Below are 20,455 nucleotides of genomic sequence, written 5' to 3' on the forward strand. Positions count from 1 at the left end.
CTCTCTTTTTTCGAACCAAATTTCCAATATCCCATGAAAACCATGGCTCACTCAAACTTTTAACCTCTCTTTTCAACCTAACAGGAACATAAAGATTCTGTACCTTCAAAATTTCACTTTTAAATGACCTCCATTTCTCTATTACATTCTTCCCATAAAACAAATTGTCCCAATCCACTCCTTCTAAATCCTTTCGCATCTCCTTAAAGTTAGCCTTTCTCCAATCAAAAATCTCAACCCTGGATCCAGACCTACCCTTCTCCATAATTGTATTTAAACTAATGGCATTGTGATCACTGGACCCAAAATGCTCCCCAACACAAACCTCCATCACCTGATCTATCTCATTCCCTGACAGGAGATCCAACACTGCCTCTTCTCTAGTTGGTACCTCTATGTATTGCTGCAAAAATCTATCCTGCACACATTTTACAAACTCCAAACCATCCAGCCCTTTTACAGTATGGGCTTCCCAGTCTATGTGTGGAAAATTAAAATCTCCCACAATCACAACCTTGTGTTTACTACAAATATCTGCTATCTCCTTACAAATTTGCTCCTCCGTTTCTCGCTCCCCATTTGGTAGTCTATAATACACCCCTATAAGTGTTACTACACCTTTCCCATTCCTCAATTCCACCCATATAGCCTCCCTAGACGAGCCCTCTAATCTATCCTGCCAGAGCACCGCTGTAATATTTTCTCTGACAAGCAATGCAATACTTCCCCCTCTTGTCCCTCCGATTCTATCACACCTGAAGCAATTAAATCCAGGAATATTAAGTTAATAAATATTTATTTACTCAACAAATTAAGAACTAAAGAATTTTAAGGCATTGACAATTATCTTGAATGTTACAATGAAAATGAAGATTTGGAGGATGCAGTTGTTGAGAGCATTGTTTGAAGGTAATTGGGCCAAAATGTACTGGTCCCAGTGTGTCCCAATTTCTTGAATCTACTGTATCTTAAGAATAATTTCCTTGTATGATTGCAGTGGCAATTTGTTTTGAATTAGGAAAATCATCTTGTGTGCATTTTTTTATCTCGTAGGGTGCTTCCACATCAACCTCAGACAATTTTGGTCATAGAGCAAAACGTGCAAGAGTCTCGGGAAAGTTGCAGGATCTTCCAGGTAAGTAAATGCAAAACTTGAAAATAGCATAAGTGATTGAGGACGTATGAGGACGTAGAATCTGCTTTGAGGACGTAGAAATGCAAAGAGCTCTGATGTACTTTTCGTTATGGGAGATTTGAATGCTAGAGTAGGCAACGTGAAATACAAGGATATCATTGGTCAGTATGGCTTAGATGAGAGAAATGAAAGAGGGGGAAGATTTATACAATTTTGTGAACAGTATGAGCTGATGGTAGCAAGCACATGGTTTGAATTACCCAAACAAAAATTATACACTTGGAAGAAGCCTGGGGATACTGGAAGGAGACAAATTGACTGTATTGCAGTGAGCAAATGCTTCAGGAGAAGTATTAGGATGGCCAAGACTTATCCAGGGGCCGATATAGGCTCGGATCACAACTCGGTGGTTGTTAGGGTGAAGATTGCACTAAAGACAAAGATTAAGGCTGCAACCAAGAAAGCTAGGCTGGATATGGACTTACTGAAGAAGAATGAGTATAGTGAAAGATTTTCTGCAGCGGTACAAAATAGGTTTAAAGGACTGAGAGTAGAAGACATGGAGCAGCCAGCAGATAACGTGGTCAAACCTGAAGGACTGTATGCAAATAGCAGCTGAAGAATGTCTCCCCAAAAGAAGGCATGTAGCTAAACAAGCCTGGATGACGGATCACATTCTGAATCTCATGGAAGAGAGAAGGAAGCACAAGAAGGACACATCTAAGTACAAGGAATTGGACCAACAAATAAAAGCAGAATGTGCAAAAGCTAAAGAACAGTGGTTTATCAAACAGTGTGAAAAGATAGAGGCCATGGACATGTTGCATCATTCAAGGGATATGCACAGGGAGATTGCAGGGATGACCAACAGGAACAAGAAACAATCAAGGACTGGCATTATTCAAGACAAGGATGGGAACATACTCTTTGAGAATGACAAGGTGGAAAGTAGATAGATGGAATGCATTAGGGAATTGTACTACAATGCTAGAAATGATCAAACGAGTGAGAAGAACAAGGAAGGTCCGGAAATTTTGGTAGCGGAAGTAAGAGCAGTCATTGGAAAGTTTAAAAACTGGTAAAGCCTGTGGTGTAGATGGTATTACAGCCGAAATGTTGAAATGCCTTGGCGACTCAGAGGTTGAGGAGATCACGAGGCTTTGCAATACAATCTACTCAACAGGAAAGTGGCCAGCAGATTTTGTGGTGTCAGAGTTTGTCATGATCCCAAAGAAAAGTAAGAGCACGAAATGCTCAGACTTTAGAACTCTTGTAAGTCACGCCGCCAAGATCTTGTTATTAATACTTCTAAGCAGAATAAAAAGGAAAGTTTTTAATGAAATTATTGAGTGCCAGAGCGGATTTATACCGGGTAAGGGTACCCGTGAAGGGATTTTCAATTTACAAATGATTGTGGAATGAGGTCTAGAAAAAAAAAGATATTTACATGTGCTTCCTGGATTACGAAGACACTTTTGACCGAGTCAATCATGAACAGCTGGTCAATTGCCTGAACTGTTTGGGGCTGGATGGGAAAGATGTTCGACTGATTGCGAGTCTGTACTGGCATCAGAAGGTAGTAATAAGAACTAGGGGTGGGAATTCACCGGAAGTTGAGATCCAAAAAGGGGTTCACCAGGGCTGCATTATCTCCCCTTTATCACTTAACATTTACCAGAGGTAATCTTCAGGGTGTTGAATGATGAAGCTGGTGTCCAAATTGGTGGAGTGATGGTGAACAACTTAAGGTATGCAGTGTTGTTAGCCGAGACTGAGGATGAGTTACTCAGAATAGTAGATAAGATAAATGCTGAAGGTGAACGATTTGGAATGAAAATAAATGCTGCAAAGACGAAGATGATGGTAGTATCACAAAAGAAACAAGTCCCCAAAATCAGTATCAAAATTAACAGCGTAGGCATAGAACAAGTCAAGAAGTTTGTGTATTTGGGACAGATGGTCACAGAGGATGGGAAATGTGATACAGAAATTAGACGAAGAATTGAGATTGCAAGATCAACGTTCTGGAGCCTGAGTGACGTGCTGTGTGGCAAGAGGTTGGACTTTGGGCTGCGTTGTAGAATTTGGAAATGCTACGTCTGGAGCGATCTGTTGTATGGAGTCAAATTGTGGACCTTGTGCAAGGAAGCGCAACGATGACTGGAGGCATTTGAAATGTGGTGTTTAAGGAGAATGCAGAAAATTAGATGGGTGATGAAGGTCAGTAATATGGAAGTGTTGAGAGCGAGGAGAGAAAAGGAGTTGCTGAAGAATGTGCAGAAAAGGAAGCTGGAATATGCCGGTCACTGGTTAAGAGGTGGTGGACTGCAGAAATTGTTATTGGAAGGGATGTTGGAAAGAGGAAGACAGCGAACCACTTGGTACGATAATGTGAGGCAATGGACTGGGTTGAGTTATGCTGAGGCCAGAAAAAGAGCGCAAGATCGAAGAAGATGGAGGTGCATAGCTGCCAACCCTGGATTCGGGACGGCATCCACTGACTGACTGACTACATTTTGATGTAGCCATTTTGTCTGCTAGACATCAGAAGGTAGACAATTATAATTTCAAGTTGTATGAATTCTGAACTCAATCCTGTTGAATGATTTGATTGACATTGAACCTAGTTGGTGGAGAAAATGCTGAAGAATTATCGTTTGATGCATCATCAGAATTGGGTTTATTATCGCTAACGTATGTCGTGAAATCCAGAATTTGGAGCATAAATTCTGAAGTGCCCCTTGGAGATTTCGTCTTCCAAAGCTGGCTGAATAAGGAAGGATTAATGGTGAATTTATCAAAAACAGCTGCAGTTATCTAGCCCTCTGTCAGTTAATTAGTTAGCTCAGTGCCATTGATTCTTGGAGACACTAGAGACTGCAGATGCAGTGATCTGGAGGATAAAAAGGTATGGAGAAACTCTGCAGGTCAGATAGCATCTTGTAGTCCATGACTCCAGACTGTTGGAAAAACAGATATTTAATTTGCATCAGTCAATGCTGTAAAAAACTCTTGTATTTTATGTTGCACATGTAAAACATGGCTTAAAAGTAAGCTTATGTTTGGTATCCAACAGTTCTTTTATAATTCCCAAATATTGCATGAAGGAAGAGTAAATGGACTGGCCTCTACAATTTTCTAATTTTGAGTTGCATCTCTTAGTGGTCAAGTTATTTCAGACCTCATTATTTTTTATCTTTAGGTTGAATTTTAAAAGCAGATTTTAAATAAACTATACCATATCTGTGGTGATTTATTTATATATACATAGTTGCAAGAAAACGTTTATGAGACCTTTTCAATTACCTAGTTTTCTGCATTAATTACTCAAAGTGTGGTCTGATCTTCATCTGAGTCACAATAGACAAATACAATTTGCATAAACTAATAACACAAACAATTATAAGCATTCTCATCAATATTCAGTAAACTATTTAAACAATCAGAGTCCAGGTTCAAAAAAATATATGAACCTTTGGGGTAATGCCTTCTGCAAAAGCTATTTGGAGTCAGATGTTACAATCAATGAGATGAGATTAGAGGTGCCTTCCCCTCCAAAAAAAGACACAAAATCAAATTACGGCAGAGCCTGCTCTTCTCAAGAAAGATCTGTTTATGTGCTCCATGCCTCGATCAAAACAACTTTCAGAGGACCTTAGAAGAAGAATTGTAGAGATGCATGAAGCTGGAAAAGGCTATGAAACATTTCTAAAGACCTGAGTGTTCATCAGTCCACAGTAAGATAAATTGTCTACAAATGGAGGAAATTCAGTACTGTTACTACTCTCCCTAGGAGTGGGCATTCTGCAAAGATTACACCAAGAGCACAATGTGCAATGCTCAAGGAAGTGAAAATGAACCCAAGGGTAACAGCAAAAGACCTGCAGAATTCTTTAGAACTTACTAATATTTGTTTATGTGTCCATTATAAGAAAAACACTGATCAAGAGTAGTGTTCATGGAAGGTCATCACTGAGGACTCCACTGCTCTGCAAAAAAAAAACATGCTGCACCTATCAAGTTTGCAAAAGACCACCTGGATCTTCCACAACACTTCTGGGGCAATGGTCTGGACAGATGAGTCAAGTGTTGATCTTTTTGGCAGAAATGCACACCTCTATGTTTGGAGGAAAAAGAGCAGTGCACACCAGCACGAAAAACTCATCACAACTGTGAAGCATGGTGGAAGGGACATCATGGTTTGGGGCTGCTTTGATGCTTAGGGCCAAGGCTTGCCATGTTCATGCAAGGTATCCCAGAAATATTGTTGAACTGGAACAGTTTTGTATGGAGGAATGGTCTAAAATTCCTTCTCGCCATTGTGCAAGTCTGATCAGCAGCTACAAGAAATGTTCGGTGGAGATTTTTGCTGCTAAAGGAAGTTCTACCTTTTATACTTTTTCCAGCCTGGCCTGTGGATGATTAAACAATGTGTTCAATAAAGACATGTAAAGTACAGTTGTGTGTTATTAGTTTAGGCTGATTGTGCTTGTCTATTATTGTGAATTAGATGAAGATCAGAACACATTTTATGAGTAATTAATGCAGGAAGTTAGGTAATTGCAAAGAGAAACACAAACATTTTCTTGCAACTATGTATTAACTAAGATCAATCTGACACTTTTGTCCTACAAAGCCTTCCATTTTTCTATCGTCCACTTCTTAAAAGTTTCTTAAATCCTCCTAAGGTATCTGCCTCTACCACCACACCAACAGGGTGTTTAATGTACGGTGTATCCATGCTGTCTGGACCCAATAACAATGAAAGTATCATTACTCTATAGCTTTAATCTTTATCTGGTTTTGACATATATTGATAAATTTGCTGCTTTGTGCAATAGTACAGTGTAAAACAGTTTAGAAAAAAGACACTTAAAATATAGATAAAAAGTGCGCAAGAGGAATAGCAAGGTAGTGTTCATGGATTAATGGACTGTTCAGAAATCTGATGGCAAAGGGGAAGAAGCCGCTCTTAAAATGCTGAGTGTGTCTCTTCAGGTTTCTGAACCCCACCCCACTGATGGTAGATAAATATTGATAATTGTGTTTGAATACTGTTATGTGCTTGTAAATCTTTATTCCCTATGTTTCTTCAATATCTTTTGGCTGCTAGAATTATACAGTTGTCTCGGTTTAACCAAGGTTCTATGTATTAACTCTGCCTTACAAGTTTTCCATTTATTTGCTTTAGAAATGCACCACATTATCATGTTTGCACTATTTATGTCCATATTAATTTGTCTAGTTATTTCTCTAGTTTTATCTCCAACCTCGGCTCTTCTATATTGCTTCATTTCATATCTTCCAAGGAATAAGAGCTATGTTTTAGCAGTTATCGAGTACTACAGCACAGGAACAGGTCCTTTAGCCCAATTAGTCTATGCTGACCTGGTCTTCTGCCAAGTCCTATTTACTTGCACCCAGACCATAGCCATCCATGTACCTATCAAAACTTCTCTTAACTATCATAACTGAGCCTGCATCGACCACTTCCCTTTTCCTTTTGGTTAATACGAATGTTAAACTAAATTATTTCACTCATCCGTCTTTGTCTCTAAGCCAATTCTCCCATGTCAATTTTAATGCCCCTGTTATTTGTTGGCCTGATGTCATCTATTTATTTGTACATTATTTTCAAGTATTTTGCTAAATTATCTTTTGTTAAGCATAATCTGTCTGAAACAAGCTCTTAGTCCTTAAGACCATAAGACAAAGGAGCAGAAGTCGGCCATTCGGACCATGGAGTCTGCTTTGCCATTTTATCATGAGCTGATCCATTCTCCCATTTAGTCCCACTCCCCCGCTTCTCACCATAACCTTTGTTGCCCTGGCTACTCAGATACCTATCAATCTCTGCCTTAAATACACCCAATGACTTGACCTCCACTGCCGCCCGTGGCAACAAATTCCACAGATTCACCACCCTCTGGCTAAAAAAATGTCGTCTTATCTCTGTTCTGAATGGGCGCCCTTCAATCCTTAAAGTCATGCCCTCTTGTACTAGACTCCCCCACCATGGGAAACAACTTTACCACATCCACTCTGTCTATGCCTTTCAACATTCGAAATGTTTCTATGAGGTCTCCCCTCGTTCTTCTAAACTCCAAGGAGTACAGTCCAAGAGCAGTCAAACGTTCCTCATATGTTAACCCTTTCATTCCCAGAATCATTCTAGTGAATCTTCTCTGAACCCTCTCCAACGTCAGCACATCCTTTCTTAAATAAGGAGCCCAAAACTGTACACAGTACTCCAAGTGAGGTCTTACCAGTGCCTTATAGAGCCTCAACATCACATCCCTGCTCCTATACTCTATTCCTCTAGAAATGAATGTCAACATTACATTTACCTTCTTCACCACCGACTCAACCTGGAGGTTAATCTTAAGGGTATCCTGCACGAGGACTCCCAAGTCCCGCTGCATCTTAGAACTTTGAATTCTCTCCCCATTTAAATAATAGTCTGCCTGTTTATTTTTTCTACCAAAGTGCATAACCATACACTTTCCAACATTGTATTTCATTTGCCACTTCTTTGCCCATTCTCCCAATCTATCCAAGTCTCTCTGCAAACTCTCTGTTTCCTCAGCACTACCAGCCCCTCCACCTATCTTTGTATTATCAGCAAACTTAGCCACAAAGCCATCTATTCCATAATCCAAATCGTTGATGTACAACGTAAAAAGGAGCAGCCCCAACACGGGCCCCTGTGGAACACCACTGGTAACTGGTAGCCAACCAGAATGGGATCCCTTTATTCCCACTCTCTGTTTCCTGCCGATCAGCCAACACGCTATCCACGTATGTAACTTTCCTATAATTCCATGGGCTCTTATCTTGTTTAGCAGCCTCACGTGCGGCATCTTGTCAAAGGCCTTCTGAAAATCCAAATACACAACATCCACTGCATCTCCCTTGTCTAGCCTACTTGTCATTTCCACAAAAAATTGCAATAGGTTTGTCAGGCAGGATTTTCCTTTAAGGAAACCATGCTGAGTTCTGCCTATCTTGTCAGATGCCTCCAGGTACTCCGTAACCTCATCCTTGACAATCGACTCCCAACAACTTCCCAACTACCGATGTCAAGCTAACAGGTCTATAATTTCCTTTTTGCTTCCTTGCCCCCTTATTAAATAGCAGAGTTACATTTGCCACCTTCCAGTCCTCCGGAACTATGCCAGAATCTATAATGCCTCCGCAATCTCCACAGCTACTTCCTTCAGAACACGAGGGTGCATGCCATCTGGTCCGGGAAATTTATCTACCCTTAGACTATTCAGCTTCCTGAGTACTTTCTCTGTCGTAATTGTGACTGCGCACACTTCTCTTCCCTGACACCCTTGAGTGGCCAGTATACTGCTGACATCTTCCTCTTCTGGCAGTTGTTATGGTGATAGTGGTCCGAATTATCACTGGTTTCTTCCTTTCTGTTCATTGTTTACCCTGGACATCTGATGCTACATGGCCATATTTATCTTAACTAGTAATAACCTACTAACATTTATAATATCTACCTTAGTTTCTAAAACTACAAATATTCCATTAAATCTTTTATTTAGTGGCTGAATTTCACATCAATTTTAGTCGGCTCTTGATGTTAACTTCTGAGCATCTCAGAGCAAATTCTCCTCTTCATCTCAGAGTTTGTTTTTCTTATTCAGTTGGAATGATCTGATTTCAAGTTTCTCAATCCCAGGTGCTACTTCATGTCTTTTTAAGTTTGTACTGTACTTTTCTTTTTTTAACAATTGTTATTAACTTTTTTTTTGCAACCTATTTCACAATGGTAATTTTTCCACAGGATACTGAGGTTAAGTTGTTAAAGCCATTCATGTTTCTCCAGAAAAATAGTGGAAGTAACTGATCCATATATTTTTCTTGTGGTGCTTATTTTTTTTTGTTCTTTGGAGGCTTTTTAAAATTAAACAGTATTTCCCGCCACACCCCGTGACATTGCTGTGTCATACTTTACCTTGTTACTGAGTGAAGGGACTGAATGATGTCGCTTTAATTTTTGCCTATTTTGGGTTTTTCTTTTTTCTCTCGCACACTGTCAGATTTCCCTTTTGAGCTGAGGGCGAGTAAATGTCAGCAATTTGTAAAGTACAGAATTTTACAAAAATTAATTTTGAAAATGTTACTGTTACCTGTATTTCATTTTTCCCATTATTATTACGCAGTTGTTGTTTTGCCTTTTTGAAAAATACGGTTCTAGACCTCTAGAATAGTCATCAAAAATGAATCCAAAGCTTATTTTGCCTTACTTTTTATGAAATGTCAAATTAAGGCTTGAAGTGCTCTCAGATGGAAATACAAAAATTCAAGTACTAATTCTCTGCCTTGACATCAATAAAAATGAATTGGGATTGTTGATTTTGGATTAACTGGATAAAAACACTTGTACTTATGGGCAGGCAATTAACTACACTATGGAGATGCTGATTTTCTCTGTCCTTCAGTTCATATACTACTGGCTAACTTTGAAAGAAGCTTTGGAGAGATATTTATCCTTTCATTTGATTGTACTTGAGTCATACAGAAAGTAGTATTTTCCCTGTAAAAACACTACTGTCAATCAGTTGTTAGAAAGTGCTATAAATATTCTTTAAAAAAATACATTCACTCTCTCTAACTCACCATAGATTTAAAAAGTATTCAGAAAATGTTAGAGAAATAGGATGGTGTGTGTGTTTAAGCCAGCTTTGGTGTTTTCATCAAATATTTCTCAGATATCAATAATCTGTAATATAAAGCTTTATGTGTTTGTTTTCAGATTTTTTAAAGATAATGTCTCATGTACCTGCTATAAACTTGAGTAAATCTTGTAAGTAAAACTTATGGGCTTATCCTTGAGGATAAATAGAAAATGAAGATTAAAAAGTTGTTAAAAATAGAAATATGGTTCATCTGAATGTATAAATCAGCCAGTTTTGAAATGAATATTGTTTCTAATTATGTTTTCTGTTCTAAATTTCATCCTTTAATAGCATCGCCAGCAGAACAATACCTTCAAGTAAAATTACCAGATGAAGTGGTAATGAAGATCTTCTCATACCTTCTTGAACAGGACCTTTGTAGAGCAGCTTGTGTGTGTAAACGCTTTAGTGAACTAGCTAATGATCCAATTTTGTGGTGAGTAGGTTTTGATGATATAGCTGCTAAACTCTTAAAATTTGTTTTCAGTCCTTTCTGTAAATTTTAAAGAAGAAGTCTTGATTATGGACATAGACATTTTTATTATTGCACATCTGGCAGATAATGTTGTAATTTTTCTTAGACAATATGTCATGTTGCATGAGCAACTAGTTTATTGTTAGTTAATGGTTTCCAAAAAAACTACTGTATATAGACCACAGCTAGTGAAGTTTGAAATGAGTGGATTTTGCAATCTTTGCAAAGTTTACTTTAAATTGCTTATAGGCAAGTTTTACAGTGCTTACCTAAAATTGTGTATTAATCTACAAAGTTAAAGCAGATTTTCATTTGTTTTTAGCAACAATAGAATTCAGAACTTTGTTTAATAAAATTGTTCAAATATTTTGTTTTGGTTCAGCCTTTTAAAATCCATTTTATTCTTCTCTGCCTTTGAACTGTACTTCTATTCATTGCAGTTGACAAAGCAAAAGTTTTCAATGTTGATTTTATTCACAGTAAAATATGTTTGCGACATAAATGGCCACTTTCAATTTCTGCTGTTTCACTATTTTGGATTTGGGTCCTAGCTTTATCACCTTGAGAAGCCACCTTCACAAGCTAAATTTATTATTAAAATGTTATTAATGTCTGCATCATTTGGTCAGTGTTTATTGAAACGTTTGATTTTGCTAGATTCTTTTCAGAGTTAGAGTGACTAAAGTCTTTTTAAGATTTGGTGATTTGAAGCATTAGTGCAAAATAAGATTTTTATGAAATTGGTTTGCTTTCTATACAGAGGGGGACAAAAAACTATGTAAACCAAAATGTGAGTTTAAATTTGTAGATTGTTATTGCTGTTAAGCTATGGTACTAGATTGTTTAAATAACAAATTTAAATTTCCTAGTTGCTATGGTAGAATTTGGACTCTGAACATAGAGTACTGCACAGGAACAGACTCTTTTGCCCACAATGTTGTGCTGAGGTAATTAAATTAGTAATCAACACGTCTAACTAAACTATTCCATTCTGCTTATACAATGTCCATATCCTTCCATTCCCTATACATTCACGTGCCTGTCAGAGTCTTTTGAAAGCCGCTAACATGTTTGTCTGCACCACCACCTCAGGCATCCACTGCTGTCCATGTTTTAAAAAAAAACTTGCCCCTCACTGCTCCTTTGAATTTATGCCCTCTCGCCTTAAATGCATGCCTTCTGGTGGTATACAGTTCAACCAGAAGGAAAAAGGTACCAGGTATCTACTGTGTTTATGCCTCTCATAATCTTTTAAACCACTATCAGATCTCTCCTCAGTCTCCACTACTCCACTGAAAGCAACTCAAGTTTGTCCAACCAGTCCTTGTAACAGATGCCCTCTAATCCACACAGCATCCTGATAAACCTCCTCTGCGCCTTCTTCAGAGGCTCAACTTCCTTCCTATAATGCGATGACCAATATTGAATGCAGTACCCCAGATGCAGCTGAACTCGAGTTTTATAAAGATGCAGCAGAACTTACTGACTCTTGAACTCAATTCCTCACTGTAATTAACAGTGTACTGTCTTTTTACATTTGTTCTTCCAAAGTGCGACACTTCACACTGTCCAGGTTAAACTCCATCTGCCATTTCCCTCACTAGCCATGGTGTTTTTTTCAGTAATCTAACCACAATACTTAGCATTTAGTGGTTAACACTGATAGATCTTTGCCTTGTAAATGGAAGGTGGGGATGATCCAAAGGGTTTTTAGCATATTTGGGGTTGAAAGTTTCTACTTGTGAATGCCCTATGGGTGTTTAGTTTGCTCTTAAAAACAATTGGGAAGTAGGGATACATATGTAGTAGGGAATGCTGAATTTTGAAGATGTAGATTTTGGCCATAAGACATGGGAGCATAATTAGGCCATTCAGCCCATTGAGTCTGCTCTGCCATTTCATCATGGTTGATCCCAGACCCTTTTCAATCTCATACACCTGCCCTCACCATATCCTTGATGCCCTGACCAGTCAGGAATCTATCGACTTTCGTTTTAAATATATCCACAGACTTGGCCTCCACAGCAGTCTCTGGGAGAGCATTCTACAGATTCATTACTCTTTGGCTAAAAAAAATTCTCCTTGCTTCTGTTCTAAAAGGTTGCCCCTCAATTTTGAGGCTGTGCCCTCTAATTCTGCATAATTCTCCACATCCACCTTATCTAGTCCTTTCAACATTCTGTAGGTTTCAATTAGATCCCCACACATTTCTTCTAAGTTCCAGTGACTAGAGGGCCAAAGCTGCCAGATGCTTCTCATATGTTAACCCCTTCATTCCTGGAATCATCCTTGTGAACCTCTTCTGGATTCTCACCAATGACTATCCATCCTTTCTGAGATAAGGGGCCCAGAATTGTTGACAGTACTCCCAAGTGCAGCCTGACGTGTCTTGTAAAGCATCAGCATTATCTCCTCTATTCCCCTTGAAACAAATGCCAACAGTGGATTTGCCTCCTTTACCACAGACTCAACCTGTGAATTAACCTTCTGGGAATCTTGCACGAAGACTCCCAAGTCCTCTGATGTTTGAATTTTCTCCCGATTTGGATAATAGCCTGCACTATTGTTGCTTTTACCAAAATGCGTTATCATGCATTTCCTAACACTGTATTCCATCTGTCATTTTTTTTTGCCCATTCTTCCAATTTGTCAAAGTCCTGCTGCAATTGCTTTGCTTCCTCAGCATTACCTACCCTTCCACCTATCTTCATATCATTCACAAACTTTGCCACAAAGCCATCAATTCCACTATCTAAATCATTGACAAAAAATGTGAAAAGTAGTGGTCCCAATACTGATCCCTGAGGAACATCACTAGTCATAGGCAGTCAACCAGAAAAGGCCTCCTTTATTCCCACCTGCTGTCTCCTGCCATTTCCCTATCCATGCCAGTATATTTCCTGTAACACCATAGGATTTTATCTTGTTATGCAGACTCATGTGAGGCACGTCATCAAGTGCCTTCTGAAAATCCAAGTAAATGACATTCACTACCTCTCCTTTGTCCATCCTGCTTGTTACTTCCTTGAAGAATTCTAACAGATTTGTCAGACAGGATTTCTCTTTACAAGAACCATGCTGACTTTGACTTATTTTACAGGTCTTCAAGTATCCCAAAACCGTATCCTTAATAATGGACTCAGGCAACACTTTCCCAACCACTGAGGTTGGGCTAACTGGCCTATAATTTCCTCTCTTTTGTCTTTCTCCCTTCTTGGTGAAGGCATTTCATTTATCTCTATAGTTAGTGGGAGAAATTTAGACTGCCAAGTGTTTTGGTTTCCATGCTGTCAGTTTTTCTTTGCTGATTGGTCTCTTTTTTTATCTCTTATGGTTGAAACCTTAGGTCAGTGATGATGTTTTAATATCTGGGCACATTTTGTTTTGCTTGGAGTATCATTTAAGGGACCAGTATCCGTGGTCTCTTACATTTTACTCTGAAGTGTAATTGTACCATCTAAGTTGAATAATTCTGCATTTTAAAAAATGTAGAAAAAGTGTGCATATCAGAAGAAAGTGTAGCTAGACTTGCATTACTGGAGAAATACTTCAATGTATGTTGTACATCCTTTTTTAATGACTTTGGGTCTGAAAGTAATTGGAAAAGCATCCAGTTTGCAGGAAATTCGATGTTTGTTTCATTCCTTGGCTTTGTTTTGGGGTATATTTCACATTTTCAATGATGTCACACATAAAGTTTAAGTTATAGCATAAATCTGTTTCCAGGAAACGGTTATATATGGAGGTGTTTGAATACAGCCGACCAATGATGCATCCAGAGCCAGGCAAATTTTATCAAATTAATCCTGAAGAATGTGAACATCCAAATCCATGGAAAGAGAGCTTTCAGCAATTGGTAAGAAATTATTAATTCTTTTCTGAATCTTTATTTTGAAATGAGAGCTGTTTTTAATTGATAGTTGAAATTTACTTTCTGGGGGGGTGCGGTAAAGATGAATTAAGAGTAGAACTGTGTGGGCTCCAAGTTGACATCTCTGAATAATTATAAATGCTGTTTGTGCTGTGAGTGATTTTGCAAGGGGAGACGTGCTTTAATTTTTCTTCAAGTTAATGAAAAATATTCACTAGGTAAATAGGAATCAACTTCTTTCTCCCACGTAAGTGTGAGTCTACTACAGTAAAGTGAAAGAATAAGGGCACAAGAAAATAAGTGCACTTTCTTAACTGTTGACTATGCCTTGAAATATTATCTATACTTTGACTAGCTGAGTAGTTCAAGAATTACTGTTTTTATTCAATGTCCACTAAAATAGCCTGGCTTTAGACCATAAGATCATAAGATGTAGGAGAAGAATTGGGCCATTTGGCTTATCAAGTTTGCTCCATCATTTCATCATGACTGATCCAATTTTCCTTTCAGCCCCAATCTCTTGTCTTCTTTCCGTATCTTTTCATGCCTTGACCAATCAATAATCTATCAACCTCTGCCTTAAATATACATGAGACTTGGCCTCCACAGCTGCCTGTGGCAAAGAATTCCGCAGATTCACAACTCTCTAGCTAAAGAAATTCCTCCTCATCTCCATTCTAAAAGGATACCCCTCCATTCTGAGGCCGTGTCCTCTGGTCTTACTCTCCCACCATCAGAAATATTATCTCCACATCCACAATCAAGGCCTTTCACCATTCAATAGGTTTCAATGGTGTCACTCCTCATTCTTCTTAATTCCAGTGAATACAGGCCCAGAGCCATCAAACACTCTTCACATGACAAACCATTCAATCCTGGAATAGTTTTTGTGAACCCCCTTTGAACCCTTTCCAATTTCAACCCATCCTCCCTAAGATAAGGGGCCAAAACTGCTCACAATACTCAAAGTGTGGGAAAAAGGATCTGGTGCATCTGACTTTAGCTTCTCCTTCTCAAATTTCAGGGGGAATTTGATCATATTATGATCACCTGCTCCTAAGGGTATTTTTACCTTAAGCTCTCTAATCAATTCTGATTCATTGCACAACACTCAATCCACAGTAGCTGATTCCCTAGTGGGCTCAACCACAAGCTGCTCTAAAAACCCATCTTGTAGGCATTCTAGAAAATCCCCCTCTTGGAATCAAGCACCAAATTGTTTTTCCCATCTACCCATGACTATTGTAACATTGCCCTTTTGGCATGCATTTTCTATCTCTTGTTGTAATTTGTAGCCCATATCCTTAACTACTGTTTGGGGGTCTGTATACAACTCCCATCAGGGTGTTTTTACCTTTGCAGTTCTCTAGTTCTATCTACAGTGGTTGAACCCTTTGTCACCTCTTTCTAATAATTTGATTTCATTTTTTACCAACAGAGAAAGCTCTCTGCCTGTCTGTCTGTCCTTTGGATACAATTTGTATCCTTGGACTTTGAGCTTTCAGCTATAATCAACTTTCGGTCATGATTCAATGATGCCTACAGCATCATACATGCCAATCTGTAACTCTTCTACAGTGTCATCTACCTTATTCCATATACTGTGCACATTCAAATGTAATACTTTCAGTCCTGTATTTACCCCTTGCAATTTTGTCTGCCTTTTATGTTGCAAATGATCATGTTGACTGCAATTTTGCTCCATCAACAGCCTCTCCTCACTACACATTGCCCCTGTTTTGTAAGCCAGCTACTCATCTACTGCCTTTCCTACGATATTTCTTACATTGAAATATATGCAGCTTAGGACATGAGTTGCACATGGCTCAACCTTTTGGTTTCTACCTTTGTCTGAGATATTACCGACATCTGCCTCCATAACCTCTCTGTTAACTGTTCTGGCACTCTGTTTCCCAACCCCTGCAACTCTAGTTTAACAAACCATCTTCGTGCTAGGGTATTAGTTCCTCCCCCGCCCCACCCAGTTCAGGTGCAAACCGTCCCGCCTGTACGGGTTGCATCTTCCCTGGAAGAGAGGCCAATGATCCAAAGATCTTATCCCCTCCCTCCTACACTAATTCCTTGGCCATGTATTAAACTGTACAATCTTCGTAGTTCTGGCCTCACTAGCATATGGCACAGGTAGCAGTCCTGAGATCACAACCCTGAAGGTTCTGTCCTTTAACTTGGCTCCTAACACCCTGAACTCCCTGTGCAGAACCTCATCACTTGTCCTACCCATGTCATTGGTACTTACATGGACCATGACTTCTAGCTGTTCACCCTCCCACTTAAGAATGCTGAGGACTCGATCTGAGATATCCCTGCCATCTGAAAGGCAACATACTTTACGGGAATCTCGTTCTCTTCCACCGAATCTGCTGTCTATTCCCCTAACGAATGAATCCCCAATTACCAAAGTGCACCTCTTCTTCCCTTCTGAGTTGCGGAACCAGACTCAATGCCAGAAACCCAACCACTGTGACTGTTAGGTTAACTCCCTCCCAACAGTATCCAAAGTGATATATATGTTGATGGCCACAGGGTTATTCTGCACTGGTTCCTTAACCCCTTTCCCCTTCTTGACTGTCACACAGTCGTCTCTATCCTGCATCTTGGGTGTATCTACTTTTCTCTATGTCTTATCTGTCACTTCTTCAGCCTCCTGAATGATCTGGAGTTCATCCAGTTCCAGCTCTAACTGCTTAACGTGGTTTGTTAGAAGCTGCACCTGGATGCACCTGTGGTTGTCAGGGATACTGGAGGTCTCCTTGCCTTTCCAGATCCCACAAGATGAGCATTCCACAACCCTGCCTGGCATCTCTACTGTCCCAGCTGAGCAGAAATAAAGAAGGAAGGGAAAAAAACCAACTTAGAGCTTTTCTTTCCTTTGTTTTCTCTGACTGAAGCCTCTCTTCCCAGAAGCCTCAAAGAGCTAAAGCCTCAAGATCACCACTCTGACTCTGTCCACTTAGATGATGGCCGCTGCGCTTGTGCCCCTGCCTTCCTTTAATGTTTTCTTGTTAATCAATCCCAAATGCCAATTGGGAGCTGGTCAAAACTCTTTTTTGCTATAGTGACCTGCTGCTGCCATTTTTACTCAGTCAGTGGACCTGAGTGAAATCCCCTCCTCCTAAAACTTCCAATGCCCAGATTGGTTGCTGGTCAAAGCTCTTTTTCACTGTAGTGACCCGCTGCTGACTTTTCTACTTGGGCAGTGGACCTGTGTGAAATCCCCTCCTTCTGATGTCTGGATTAGTCTCTGGTCACAGCTGTGTTGGTTATTGCTTTGTGGGTTTGATAAAGATATTTCTATGCCACTTTTGATACCATATTTTATTAATTATCATTTATTATGTCATTTACTTTATTCATCCTGCTCTTTGAATGTCATTTGATGCCCTTGATTTTTAGTCTGCTGGAGAGCTCTGGTATGCATTAAGATATGGGGATAGCAGCAAAATGGTTCTAATTTATTCATCATAATCAGCTCTGATGTAAATCTGTAGCAAATTCTTGCACGTACTGCTAACATTTACTTAGAAGTTTTTGCTAAAGTATTAAACACCTTCATTTGTTTATTGGTTTGCTTTCTTTGTAGATAATTAGCAGTATAGTAGATACCATTATAGGAAGTATTTGTTTTGAGCAGAGTTCTGACTTTTAACTGAAATTCTATTTCATTTAATATTTAAATAATGTTATACTTTCACATTTTGCTGTAATTTCACTTTGCATTTTAGTACAAAGGTGCTCATGTAAAGCCTGGATTTGCAGAACACTTCTACAGTAGCCCTGCAAGATATAAAGGAAGAGAAAATATGTTGGTAAGAATTGTCTCTTTCTTGGAATTTTCACCGTAAAAATTGTAATATTTGAGCTAAGTAATATTTGTTTCCTTATAGTATTATGATACAATTGAAGATGCCTTGGGAGGTGTTCAGGAAGCACACTTTGACGGCCTTATCTTTGTACACTCTGGTACATACACTGATGAATGGATCTATATCGAATCCCCTATAACTATGATTGGTGCAGGTAAATATGGCAAAACAGCAAAATAGCATCAAATATAGTAAGTTGTGTTATTGGCAGCAGGGAGGGGAAACTCAATCTAATGTGCAAGTTAGGTTGAGTTTCCTCTTCATGATATATGGTTTTATGTTTAAAGTGAAATACTGCTGAGTTCCTCAAAGTTGCTGGTGAACACAGCAGGCCAGGCAGCATCTCTAGGAAGAGGCACAGTCGACATTTCAGGCCGAGACCCTTCGTCAGGACTTCGTTAGTCCTGACGAAGGGTCTTGGCCTGAAACGTCGACTGTGCCTCTTCCTAGAAGTGCTCCCTGGCCTGCTGCGTTCACCAGCAATTTTGATGTGTTGCTTGAATTTCCAGCATCTGCAGAATTTTTGTTGTTTGTGTACTGCTGAGTTCCTAATCAGTTTTCAGTTTTAACCAAGGTAAAGGAGAAAAAAGCTAGAAGACTAGAGCAGAGAAACAAAAGACTTATGCAATTTTGTGAGAAGATTTCAAGACTGAAATGTTCAGTCATGGTGAAATAATGACAATTTCAAATAAACTTAGAAGGAGTTTTATTTGAACAAATTTAGAATAAGTAAATCTAAATGGTTTGAATGGAATGAATGTACAGTCTGTACATTCCAAATGTTAAAAGGCCTGAACAGATTAAAGTTATTTCCCATGGTAAGGAAGTCTAGGACAAGAGGGCACGACTTCAGGATTGAAGGATGTGAAGAGAGATGCAGAGAAATTACTTTTGTCAGAGGGTGGTAAATCTGTGGAATTTGTTGCCACGAGCGGCTGTGGAGGCCAAGCCATTGGGTGTACTTAAGGCAAAGATAGGTTCTTGAATAGCCAGGGCATCAAAGGGTATGGGGAGAAGACAGGGGAGTGAGGATGACTGGAAGAATTGGATCAGCCTATAATTGAATAGTGGGGCAGACTCAGTGGGCCGAATGACCTACTTCTGCTTCTATATCTTACAGTCTTGCCTCCAACCTGTGTTACCTGAACTGTCGTAACAGAAATTTGCTTCTCAAGAATTCATAAACCTGTGGCAAAAAAATTGGAGATGTGGGATAAAAATTTGCTTTACTGTGAATTTATGTGGGAAAATAAAATATGCACAGAGAACTGAATTAGTTTATCAAAGACAGTGATTGCAGGCTCACAGTAGGAGCCCAATTCAGTGATTTGCTTTGGAAACAAACAAGACAAGCTCTTCTATTGATACTTGTATAAGAATACCCTATCAAACAGTGTAACTTACATTTCCTATTACACACCCCATTTCCAGAAAAGTTGGGATATTTTCCAAAATGCAATAAAAACAGAAATCTGTGATATGTTAATTCACGTGAACCTTTATTTAATTGACAAAAGTACAAAGAAAAGATTTTCAATAGTTTTACTGACCAACTTAATTGTATTTTGTAAACATACACAAATTTAGAATTTGATGCCTGCAACACAGTCAACAAAAGTTGAGACAGAGGCATGTTTACCATTGTGTTACATTACCTTTCCTTTTAATAACACTTTTTAATCGTTTTGGAACTGAGGATACTAATTGTAGTAGATTTGCAATTGGAAATTTTGTCCATTCTCGCTTGATATAAGACTTCAGCTGCTCAACAGTCCGTGGTCCCCGTTGTCTGATTCTCCTCTTCATGATGCGCCATACATTTTCAATAGGAGACAGATCTGGACTGGCAGCAGGCCAATCAAGCACACGCACTCTGTGTCTACAAAGCCACGCTGTTGTAGCCCGTGCAGAATGTGGTCTGGCATTGTCCTGCTGAAATAAGCATGGACGTCCTGGGAAGAGACGTCGCCTTGATGACAGCATATGTCTCTCTAAAATCCTAATATATGCCTCAGAGTCAATGGTACCTTCACATACATGCAACTCACCCATGCCGTGGGCACTGATGCACCCCCATACCATCACAGATGCTGGCTTTTGCACCTTTCGCTGATAACAATCTGGATGGTCGTTTTCATCTTTGGCACAGAGAACTCGACGCCCGTTTTTTCCAAAAACTAGCTGAAATGTGGACTCATCTGACCACAGCACACGGTTCCACAGTCTTTCGGTCCATCTGAGATGAGCTCGGGCCCAGAGAGCTCGCCGGCGTTTCTGCATAGAGTTGATGTATGGCTTCCTCCTTGCGTAATACAGTTTCAGGTTGCATTTCTGGATGCAGCGACGGACTATGTTGAGTGACAATGGTTTTCCGAAGTACTCCGGAGCCCAGGTGGC

General features: G+C 39.3%; 1 protein-coding gene across 1 annotated transcript in view; it reads left to right on the forward strand.

The window, feature by feature from the left end:
- LOC134350439 (F-box only protein 11) overlaps positions 1-20,455 on the forward strand; it is a 146,415-nt gene that overhangs the window by 76,638 nt on the left and 49,322 nt on the right. The window contains exons 3-7 of the mRNA XM_063055635.1: positions 1,054-1,135; positions 10,120-10,264; positions 14,030-14,159; positions 17,918-18,001; positions 18,080-18,212. Coding sequence (XP_062911705.1) covers positions 1,054-1,135; positions 10,120-10,264; positions 14,030-14,159; positions 17,918-18,001; positions 18,080-18,212 — 574 coding nt within the window. The remainder of the gene's footprint in view (positions 1-1,053; positions 1,136-10,119; positions 10,265-14,029; positions 14,160-17,917; positions 18,002-18,079; positions 18,213-20,455) is intronic.

The sequence above is a fragment of the Mobula hypostoma genome, chromosome 8 (assembly GCF_963921235.1).
Source record: "Mobula hypostoma chromosome 8, sMobHyp1.1, whole genome shotgun sequence".
In the NCBI taxonomy this organism is placed as follows: domain Eukaryota; kingdom Metazoa; phylum Chordata; class Chondrichthyes; order Myliobatiformes; family Myliobatidae; genus Mobula; species Mobula hypostoma.